Source organism: Elephantulus edwardii, unplaced genomic scaffold (assembly GCF_000299155.1).
Source record: "Elephantulus edwardii isolate Elephantulus edwardi_28Jun2011 unplaced genomic scaffold, EleEdw1.0 scaffold00073, whole genome shotgun sequence".
Lineage (NCBI taxonomy): Eukaryota > Metazoa > Chordata > Mammalia > Macroscelidea > Macroscelididae > Elephantulus > Elephantulus edwardii.
Window position 1 is genome coordinate 12165498 of NW_006399823.1, and position 12229 is coordinate 12177726.

General features: G+C 42.6%; 1 protein-coding gene across 1 annotated transcript; it reads right to left on the reverse strand.

Moving 5' to 3' along the window:
• Nucleotides 1-5387: 5387 nt before the first annotated feature.
• On the reverse strand, nt 5388-8167 carry GJD4 (gap junction protein, delta 4, 40.1kDa). The gene is made up of 2 exons (XM_006888960.1): nt 8104-8167; nt 5388-6541 (listed from the first exon to the last, which is right to left on the reverse strand). The coding sequence occupies exons 1-2, from the start codon at nt 8165-8167 to the stop codon at nt 5388-5390; spliced, it is 1218 nt and encodes a 405-aa protein (XP_006889022.1).
• Between the last annotated feature and the right edge of the window lie 4062 nt (nt 8168-12229).

Here is a 12229-nt window from a genome sequence, read left to right on the forward strand (position 1 = left end):
GTTTATGAAAATTAATAAAATATAATTATAGAAAAAAAAAAAGAAAACAAAGATTCTCACCACCAGGCCAATTGGCAGCATCATGATGAATGGTGAAAAGACTGAGATTGTTGACAGCTTCAGTTTGCTTGGCTCCACAATCAACACTTTGGGCATCAAGATCCAGGAAATTAAAAGACAAATTGCATTGAGAAAGTCTGCTGTCAGGTACCTCTCCAAAGTATGGAAGAGCAATGACATCAGTCTGGAAATTAAGGTGCACCTGATCCAGGCCATAATCTTTGAAATTACTTGCTATGAATCAGAAAGCTGGACAATAACTTGGGAAGATAGAAGGAGAGCTGATGCCTTCGAGCTGTGGTGCTGGGGAAGAGTACTGAATAGATGATGAACTGCTAGGAGAACAAACACGTTCATCCTAGAGGGTGAAGCCAGGCTGCTCCTTAGAGGCAAAAATTCTGAAGCTTCATCTGACATACTTTGGAAGTGGTGCAAGGAGACCAGTTTTTGAAGAGAGACGTCATGCTTGGGAGGGTGGAGAGTGAAGGAGAGGAAGATCCTCGATGAGATGGATTTGCTCAGTGACGGGGGTAATGGGGGTAGGTGTGTTAGAGACAATGAGGTTGGCACAGGATAGGGCAGGGTTTAGGGCTGTTGTAGATAGGGTCACTATGAGTCACAAGCCAGTCGATGGCACATAACAACAACAAATATATCTGAAATCTGGACAGTGAATAACGATGGCAGAAGAATTGATGCCTTTGGATTACTAGAGGAGTACTGAATATTCCATGAACAATCAAATCTATCTTGAAGGAAGTCCAACCAGGTTGGTCCGTAGAGGCAAGGGTAGTGAGACTTCATCTCATGTACTTTGGGCACATTGTTAGGAGGCACCAAGACATTATGCTGGGAAAGGTGAAGGATCAGTGAAAGAGAAGACCTCAACAAGACGAGCTGACACAGTGATGATAACAATGAGCTGAAACCTATCGGGGATGGCTGAGAATGTACAGGTGAGGGCAAGGTTGAGATCTAGCATTCATAGGATCACTCTGAGTTGTGTGATACTCAATAAACCTTAATAACAGCAGAGTCATTATGTTGTTGTTGTTGTTGTTATGTGCCATCGAGTCACTTGCGACTCATAGCGACCCTATGTACAACAGCTCTAAATTCTACTCTGTCCTATGCCAATCTCACTGTCTAAGACACACCCATCCCGATTGCCCCAGTCACCAAATCAATCCATCTCCCAGAGTGCCTTCCCCTCCTGCGCCTACCCTCCACCCTCCCAAGCATGATGTCCCTCTCCAAAGACCAGTCTCTCCTTACAACATGACCAAAGTGTGTCAGGCGAAGCCTCAGAATCCTTGCCTCCAAGGAGCAGCCCAGTTTAACCCTCTCCAGGATGAATCTGTTTGTTCTCTTAGCAGTCCATGGCACCTTCAGCACTCTTCTCCAACACCAAAGCTCAAAAGCATCAATTCTCCTTCTATCCTCCTTGGTCATTGTCCAGCTCTCTGATGAATAACAAGTGATTGCAAAGACCATGGCCTGTACCAGACGCACCTTTGTCTTCAGAGACACACCACTGCTCTTGAGTACTTTAGAGAGGTCCCTAACAGTAGACTTTCCCATGGCAATAAGTCTTTTAATTTCCTGGCTGCTGGTGTCAAGAGTGTTGATTGTGGAGCCAAGCAGACTAAAGCTGTGTACAATCTCAGTCTCTTCACCACCCATCCTGATGCTGCCAATTGGTCCAGTGGTGAGAATCTTTGTCTTCTTGACACTGAGCCTCAATCCATATTGAAGGCTGCAGTCCCTGACCCTCAGCCGCAAGCGCTTCAGGTTCTCCTCAGTTTCAGCAAGCAGATTGTTTATGGATCTTCCACCAATCCTGATGCCACATCTCTCCTCATAGAGCACAGCCTCCTGGATGATCTGTTCTGCATACAGGTTGAAAAGGTATGGAGAGTCACTGTGAGTCGGAATCAATTGGATGGCAATGGGAGGTGTGGGTCTTTTTGGTAAAGATTTAACATAGTTCATGCATTAACTTTGACAATTCCTAAGTTATAAAAAGGGTTAAGTGCCAGACTACTAAGCAAAAGATAAGGGTTTCAAACTCACCCAGAGGTATAAAAAAATAAAAGGCATAGTGATTGAGTAATGATAATAATAATAGATAAAATGAATCAGCCATTCAAAACCCTGTGTGCCGAGTTCTACACTGACACGTATTAATTGGAGTCAGCTCAGTGGTATCTCAAAAACCTTATTGTTATTGAATTGGAACCACCTCATAGCTGACCCTCATAGCTGGATTTTCAAGGCTGTAAATTGCATGGGAAAAGACGGCTCATCCTGAGCCTCGGGGCTTGCTGAGGGATCCAGACCATGAGGGAGGCCTGTCTGTGGGATAGTAGTGCAACTCCCTACAGACCATGCCACCACTTTGTTGTTGTTGTGTACTGTCCACTCAGAACTGACCTATCTGATCCTTCAGTGGAGAAGATTGCCCATCATTCTGTCACAAAGCAGCTGGTAGATTAGAATTGCATGCCTTTGGGTTGGCAGTGCAATTCTTCACCACTAAGTTACTAGAGCTCCCTTTGCCACAATTAGTAGACTAAGCCTAGAGTGATGATGAGATGCCGAGATATTCACAGTCCGAGATACATCCAAGTTCTGGGGCAGTTGTCTTTTGACAGTTTGACACAAAACGTCAAAATGCAAACCATGCATAAGCAATATTAACTTTCTGTCCCTTTCTCTCATTGCCATCAAAACAGAACCAAGTCATAGCTGATCCTATACTGAGTTCCCCAAGAGTGTAAGTAACACAAGAAGAGATTACTCATCTTTCTCCCTCATAGCTGCTACAGATTCAAACTACCAGAGAGGGTCAGCCACTGGTGGACTCAAACCACCTTTGGGTTTAGCAGGACAACTCTCTTCAGACACCATCATCAGAGTTTATATTAACTGTCTTCTTCTTGGTATTGACTCATAGCAACCTTATGAACAACAGATGGAGACCTGACCCTATTCTATACCATTTTCACAATTTCTGCCATGCACTAACCCAAAAAGGACATGGGCAACACCTGGACTAGGACTTTTTGTTGTTGTTATCAGTTTACATACGGAAGTTTGCATACACGCTGTGCCTCATCCACATACACGGTGTTTCATGCATTCCTTCCCTCACATTGGGTTTCATATAATCATTCCATACACTGTGTTTTATAAAATCAATCTCAACTGACTCCACACTTTCAGATCCCCACTGGATCCTTCCAAGTTCCTCCACCTCTCATTCCACCCACCAAACTCAGGGACATTGAGACACATCCAGTGTCACACATCACTGTAAAATCTCTCTCTACATGATGAGGACAGTCACATAAAAAAAAAAAAACAAAACATACACTGGTAGCCAACTAGAGTAAACCATGGATTTAGCTCACGTCCGTATGCTTTTTCCCTTCTATTATTAAAGGAACTGTACTTATTTGGCCTGACTTTGTGTGGAAATAAGATTTTTGAAAATGCTACTGGTTAAGTTAGGGAGCTCTGGTGGTCTAATGGGCAGAGTTGAGCTGCTAACTCAAAGATAGGCTGTTTGACTCTATCAGCTGCTCTATGGGAGAAAGATGGGCGGTCTCTTCCCATGCGTTTTACAACTTCTGAAACCTGTTACTGGTTGATTCTAATTTGATAGCACATAATATCACAACAATTGGTTATATTAACTGGAGGTCCTACCTGAGTAGACTAATCCTATTCTAAGTGGTGTCCATAAAAGAGAAGAAATGGACACAGAGCGAAGATGGTTCTATGAAAAGAAGTTAAAGCCATATTTACTTTCAATGGATAAGTGGAGGCTACCAGAAGGCAGAAAAAGTTAGAAGAGTTCTTTCCTAGATCCTTCCGAGAATGTATGGACTTCTTGTCTCTAAAACTGAAGTGCATTTCTGTTCTTATAGTCATTCATTGTGTGGTGAAACTGTTACATGAGTGATACTCAGAATTCAATAGTTCTGCCTTGGCTTTTTTGCTCTCAGAAGTTTCCCACTTTGATAGGGTGCAGTCTTACCACTTCTGTATGACACATTTTAGTGGAAGACATCTGCATTTTCTTTCCATGACAAGTTTCTGCTTTACATAGGCTTTGGCATTGTTGTTGCTTTCTACCATTGAGTCCAATCTGACCCATAGCTGACCCTCCCACAATTAATCCCATGAGAGAAGAATGCTTATCCTTCTCCTGCTGAGCAGCTGGTAAACTTTGAATCTGTGTCTTCAGAATTGCCTCATAGTTTCTTGGCACTAGGCCACCAGAGCGTTTGCTAGCTATAGTGTTTATTATGGTTAAACTCATTGCTGTAGAATCAGGATAGATTCCTAGCTGATGCTCATGCAGGTTTTTTTGAGGCTATAAATTACATGAGAGGATACTGTAGGTCAATCTCCCTCAAAGCCATTGGTGGATTTGAATTGTCAGAGAGGTGAAGCCTTTTGGGGATAGCATTCAACCCCTTAAAGACTATGTCACCAGAGCTAAGAAGCAAATACACCTCTCAAAGCAATGGTTGTTCACCTTATTTTCCTGGGTTATAATTTATACCAAAACACAATGAAGTAGAAAGCACACTATTATAATTCACTCAGCACTACTTTATTTAAAAGGTCTGGAGAAATTCAGCACTAATTGGCATATTCCACTGAGGGCATGCATAGTCTATGCCTCTTATATAAGAAGAAACACATGCAAAACCAAAATATTTGAGCATAACTGAGGGGAAAATATTCTAAAAATTAATGAGTCCTATCAATGTAAGAGAAAAAAAAGGGTTTGTATTAAGCATGCACTTCAGTAAAGAATAATCCACCAGAACCTGCCAGAGTGTAGTGCATTTAACAGTCTCAGGGACAATGAATGACATAACACTCTTTAACGATTCAGTTCAATTTTGTGTTAGTATTTGAAAGTGAATTTTTTTAAACAAGAGTCATTATCTATATTATCTGTAAGAAAATTGTGTTGTTACTCTTTTTATATACTATCAAGTTATATACTATCAAGTCAGAATGATTCATAGCGGACCCTCCGGCAGGTTTTCAGAGGCTGTGAGTTGCACAGGAGGAGACTGCCCATCTTTGTCCTGTGGAGCAGCTGGTGGGTTCAAACTGCATGCCACAGAAAGTCCACTGGTCTCCACACCAGCTTGCTGCTCGGCCTGCTTAGCTCTAGTAACTTAGTAGAGTGATAAGTGATAAGACCGATCAGTGTTGCTGGTGCTTCCGTTTGAAGAAGGTGCAGCTGCTTGTCCTAAGGGTCTCTGTCCACTCCTTTCTCTTTGCTGCCAGGCATTTCCTCCTTAAACCCATTCAGACCGATTGGTCCTCAGGTGGCTTGCACTGCTGGAGTTTACCAGCCGCTCAGGGGCCTGCAGTTCAGTGGATAAATAATGTCCCCCAAGCCTGCTTCGGGGGGCTGCAGGGACCTCCCCCCAGGAAGTGTGGCCTTCACTCCTTGAGTCCTGCGCGGCTTCTCTGTGGAGCCTGCTCCGGGGCTCTTGATGGGCCCTGGTGAGCTTCTCACTGGCTGAGGAGGAGATCACCTCACTCTCCTCCTCATCTGTAAGCTCTCTCTTCCTGGACACGCCAGACTTCTCACTGGGGCTGCTAAAGTGGGTCCTGGAGCCCTCCCCTCGGGGCCACCCACCTGCGTGAGCAGGGATCTCCTCCCCCTCCCACCTGCCATCCTCGCTGAGGTGACTGGGCCTCCTCCCCAGGCTCTGAGAGGCCAGGTGGTCCTCAGAGGGTCCCCGGGTAGATTTCAACCCCTCACACTCTCTCCTGCTGGAGAAGCTCCGGGCCACTCGCCGAGGCACACGCCTCCGCCACATCCTCCTCTGCACGCTGCACATCAGGTCCACGAGGCTGAGGACGAAGGAGAGGGCGCTGACTCCCCACATGAAAAGCATCATGATGGATTTCTCCGTGGGTCGGGAGATGTAACAGTCCACCACACTGGTGCACGGAGGGTGGGAGCACGAGAACCTCTTGGGAACCATGAATCCAAAGAGCAGATAGTGCAAGGCCCCAAAAGCTGCCTCGACCAGGATGCGGAGAAAGAGGTGAGCGATGTAGCCAGAGGAGAAATCCGGGATGTCCAGGTTGGGCTCCTCCTTGGAGGGCTGTGGGCAGTGTCTTTCCATGGTGGTCAGCTCTGATGGACCACAGGCTAGGGGACCGCCATCTGACCCACGGCATCCTGCAGCCACGTGCATGGCTCCTTGGTGGAGCACATAGACACTGAAGACAGCGTAAGGGAGAAGGACAGACACACTCTGAATCAGCCAGAAGCGGAAGTGGGACACAGGGGAGAAGATGTCATAGCAAACGTTCGAACATCCCGGCTGCAGAGTATTGCACACAAACCTGTCCTGCTCGTCTTGGTAGATGGGGTACCCTGCCAAAACAATCACCATCATCCTCAGCAGTATCATGAAGATAAGCCAGATCTTTCCTAGAAAAGAAGAAACAGTGACGGCATCACAGCCCTGTGAACAGAATTCATCTCCTTCACAGTCTTAAAGTCTTTTCTGGTGCTGAGAATGGCCAACGATTAAGGAACAGGTTGAAGATTCTGCAAAATGTGTGAGACATCAGTAAGCACCAGTGAGCATGGATTTCATCACAGACCCAGCATAAGCTAGTCTTAGTCATGTGATAAGTATTTATGGAATGTTTATCATGTGTCAGTCATTGCATTGAATTTATGTGCTTGTGAAAATGGTTAGTAGATTAAAACAAGCGTTTATGTACTAAAACTGCTTTCATCTGGACTGGACTATCTAGAGAGAACATTTTGGTAAACAAATTAGTAAAGTAACTCAGGTCTCATGCCTCTTAGGAGAATAATACACTTTTTAAAGGATGTTAGAATTTAAGCTATTAAGACAAAAGTATGTTACAACATTCAGCAAGTCCTCATTTTTTAGAATAATGGCCCATAAAACCTCTGTTTAATTACAGAGCTAGCAGTTAATGTTGCTTTATCATTTTTGAAATTTAATTTCTTCAGAAGCACTCCATTTTCAGAGGTTTCAATAATATGAATATTTCCTCCAAAATTCAGTTAGTACAAACTACTGAGTTTTTGTCTCTTGTCAATTCATTGTGAATAATTATAAAACCATGCAAAAACCCAGAATAATTTCAAAGATCTGTTTTCATACCAAGGGACAGCTGCTATGGAACATATATTAAGGACAGGAAAAATGAAAGTATAAACTTTGTGTCAAAATAGGAAAAATATCAGTTGATATCAGAAATTACGATGCTATTACAAATGAAGTCAGTTAACCTCAAAGAAATAGGAATAGTATCACTGCCTGACAAACTCATTAACTCGAACTTTCAAGGAAGTGTGTTTGGAAATGTGTAAAGATATAAAAGAAATATATTTTGTTTAAGCTCTACAAATAATAAGAAAGTAAAGTATCTTCCATGGTATCTTAAGACTTTCCAATCCTTGTTTCTATGACATCCACATTTCTCTGCAATGTAACTTGTCTAGTATAAACTGAGATATCTTTAGTGGTTTTTTTAGTTTTAAAAAAAATCCAAACTTAAGGATAAATTTGGTTTCATGTGCATGAGAGAAAATAGCAATCTGCATAAATTAAATTTAAAAAATTAAATCTAAAATAATGAACAAGAAAAGAAAGCAGAGCCTACATACTCTTCTCATGCACTTCTGTGTTGTTCCTTTTCCTGGTATCGTGAAGCAGAGCATAGTTAACACAGAAATACATCCCTCCACAATCTGCTTTTGTCATCTGATTTGGCCTCTAGGCCTCAGCAAGAAGGGGCTGAGTGAGAGAAACAATACACAATCATCCTCTCCTGATTTCCTTAAATGATGAAGAATAAAGCTGGAGTCCACAGTTCCCCTTTCCCCAAAAGCTGGAACAGCCAAACTGAAATTGGGAAATAACTTGACCCTTTAAGAACTTGATTCTAAAATGGCAAAGAAAGCAAAAGAGATAGGAAAAGTTTAGAAGGGTTTTTCCCCATAATACTCACCCACAATTGTCACATTATAATTTAATGTGATGATTAGGAAACCCAGCAGGTCCAAATGGCCCATGCTTCAAGAAGGTCACAAAGTCCAGGCTGCTGGAGACGATGTGTTTCCCACAATGTTCAAGGATAAATCTATTTTAGCTAAAAAATGACTAAATTCTGAGGCTTGAAGATATGAAATGCAAGGGGCGAGCACGGCAGGAGGTGGCGGCCAGTTTGACTGCCTTTGAGTTCAGAAGGCCCTGAGCTGTTTGCCTCTGAGGCCAGGCATTCCTGACAACTGCATGGACCAGAAGACGACAGCAGGAGTCAGCTTGCATTGTGGGCTATTCTTACCCTCTTGGGGCATTCCAGGCCTGTGGCATTGCTCAGATGTCTCTACCAGGAGAATCAGACATTTCAAGATAGAACAGAAGCAACTACTTTTAACTCCGTGAAGAAAATTTCTCTTCACTGGCCTAGCAAACTGCTGAGAAAAGGTGTTTCCTTCTTGAAAATGTGCCGAGTGAAGTATTTGAATCACGAATGGACAGGTATTATATAAAATCCCTAGAATAATTTTTGTGAAGTACCTAGAATGACCAAATGTAGAAGAGATTAGAGTTTAAAGGTGATTATTGGGGGTTGAAGGGTGAGATAAAAGGGGAGTTTGTTCATGGTGAAGAACGTGCCAGTGAAGACTGCTAATGTGATTGTATGATTGTCACGGAATCGAGTTGTCGGGTGCCGTTGAGTCAAGTACAACTTGTAGCAAACCAGTGTACTTTGCCCTGCCCTCCTCACAATCTCTGTCATTGTCAAGCCCATCATGGTGGTCACTGTGTCAATCCAGATGCCTCAAGGGTCTTCTTCTCTTTTTCTGATGCTCTACCTTTCCACACTTCATGTTTCTCTCCAAGGATTGGTTCCTTGTGAGCATATGTTCAAAGTAAGCAAGACAAAGTTGGACCATAAATGGGAGCAATGTTGAACAGGCAAGTGTTTTGTTATGTGTACTTGTCATAGTTGTCCAGTGCTGCTACAACAGAGATATCATGAGGATGGCTTGAACAATAAGAAATTCATTCTTTTATAGGTGAGGAGGTTACAAGTCCAAATTGATGGTGCCGTGGCTAGGGGAAGGCCACTCTCTCTGTGTCAGCGGTAAAGGAAAACCCTTATTTCCCTTGGCATTTCAGACTGGACATCCCTTGGAGAACTCCATCTGTCCTGGCCTTTCCTATGTCAAGGAACTTCCTTGTTCAGAGGCCAGATCCAAAATAATGAGCTCTATTCCTGGCAATTCTTTCTTGATGGTAGCAAGGCTCACCCTTTCACCCAGAAAAATGTTCACTTTCCTCAACCTTTATCTCTAGTCAGATAAATGATATTACAGGTCACACTTAGGGAAACTTTCCACATACTAAATCAGGGTTGTGATGGGATTAAGGGATATTGCATTCCACCCTTCTAATACATTTTACAACTATTTAGTTTACCAGATGATGGGGGTTCATTCCATATTTTATCATAACATACATATTTGGGTGGATGCAATTTAATCTGAGATAATATGTTCAATAAGCATTTAATAAAGTGTTCTTAAAAATATTTCCACAATCACTTTCACTTGTCAAAAAAAAAAATCTTAACATGCCACACCATAACCTTAACCACATAGATCTTGCCTTTACCCTGAATTCCTGGCTTAATTTTGCATCCTGGGCTCTTGTTTCAGCTTGAGACTACAGCACTGCTACTTTCTAGCTGATTTCTATGGACATTAGTGAAAAATAGTTCTTCATTTAAAGACAGCAGGCTTGGGTTCAAGCCCTAGGTCAGCCATCAAGTGACCAAGTGACCGGTTCATTTCTCCAAATAGTCTCATTTTTTTAACAGGGGGAATCAGACCATTCCACTTAGGATCTGAATGAGGCATCAATGAAGTAAAGGTTGGCAGCAGCTGACACAGAATGGATCTGCAATAACTCTCATCAGTGGCTTCCCCGCCCCCCTCTCCCCCCGACTGGCCTGTAAAACGTTCATAGGTTCCATGTTCCTTTTGCATCTCTCAACCCCTTCTACACCAGGGCCGCCCCCATTGAATCTGCTTAACAAATGCCCTTTAAATTTGTAGTAAAATCTCCACACCATATGGACCTGCTGACATCAATCACAGTTGCATGAAAATCCTAGCGTGGCTGTCACCTTTGTATCTGGGAAGACACCGTCCTGCAAGGCTGGAGATCTGTCATCAGGATGAAAATTGTGAACTTGAAAAGGAATTATTTCAATTTTCCATTAAAGCTATTCTCTCTATGCCGATCTTTTCTTCATTTCTGACCTAGTCTTGACTTTAGTAATATCCCTAGAAAGATTCCCAGAAGAGGAGTACAACAAAGGCACTTTCATCCGCACTCGTTCGACACGGTCCCGTCCGCAGAAAACATTTTGACCCCCTTGAAAGGAACAGTAGTTTTGCTATATTTTAGTAAAATGCTTTGACATGAACAATGAGAATTGAACTTAAGTAAAAATATTGAAATCGTTACACAGTTCAAGTGCAAAAGAAAGGGGAATGTCCTTGTTTCCTAATAAACTGTTGATACTGGATTAAAAATGGAAATATTAGGAACACAAGGGCTGCATCTTGTTGTGTGATGTAAATGGCCTGTTACAAATGTGAAGTAAAGTAGGACCACATAACCTTGCTTAAAGGAGCCTTAGTGGTAATGGCTGATAGTTGGTGGTATTAAGCTGATAACCAAAAGGCCAATGGTTCAAACCCACCAACCACTCCATGGGAGAATGATGAGACAGCTGCTTCTATAAAGATTGCAGCCTTGGAAACCCAATGGGCAGCTCTACTCCATATTATAGTGTTATTATGAGTCAGAATGGACACAATGCATTAGTGAAGTAGGAGAATAAGGGATGTACTCAGCTCAGGATATGCCAAACTAGATCATTCAACAACAAGGAATGTTGCAACCTGGGTGAATATAAAAATCACTATGTTAGAGTGAATGAAGTTAACACATAAGACCATATATTGTATTATTATATTTATGTGAAATATCCAGAATATGTAATATATAATTAGTATATGTTGTTGTTGTTGTTATGTGCCGTCGAGTCGCTTGCGACTCATAGCGACCCTATGTACAACAACCCTAAACTCTGCTCTGTCCTGTGCCAATCGCACTATCTCTGACACTCCCATCCCAATTATCCCAGTCACTGAATCAATCCACCTCATAGAGGGCGCCTGCTGCAGAGTGTCAAGGACTGCAGCCTACAATATGGATTGAGGCTCAATGTCAAGAAGACAAAGATTCTCACCACTGGACCAATTGGCAGCATCAGGATGGATGGTGAAGAGATTGAGATTGTACACAGCTTTAGTTTGCTTGGCTCCACAGTCAACAGTCTTGGCACCAACAGCCAGGAAATTAAAAGGAGCATTGCCATGGGAAAGTCTGCTGTTAGGGACCTCTCCAAAGTACTGAAGAGCAATGGTGTCTCTCTGGAGACTAAGGTGCATGTGATACAGGCCATAGTCTTCGCAATCACTTGTTATGCATCAGAGAGCTGGACAATGACCAAGGAGGATAGAAGGAGAATTGATGCCTTTGAGCTGTGATGCTGGAGAAGAGTATTGAGAATACCATGGACTGCTAGGAAAACAAACAGATTTGTCCTGGAAAGGGTTAAACCGGGTGGCTCCTTGGAGGCAAGGATTCTGAGGCTCTGTCTAACATACTTTGGACATGTTGTGAGAAGAGACCGGTCCTTGGAGAAGGACATCATGCTTGGGAGGGTGGAGGGACAGCGCAGGAGAGGAAGGCCCTCTATGAGGTGGATTGAATAAGTATATAACTTATATAATAAATATATCATATATGCCTCCGGAAACCCTATGAACCTGGAGAAAGGATTAAAGTTATATAAGTGTTCAGGTCTTTCATTCATTGGGTTGCTATGAGTCGCCTACAACTCGGTGGCATCTAACAACATAAACATATAATATATAATAATTAATTAATAATTAATATGTACTATTTAATATATAATACACATATAATTTATAATAGAGAGAGAGAGAATGCAGATGGACAGTTACCAGACCCTGAAGGGAGAGGTTGGG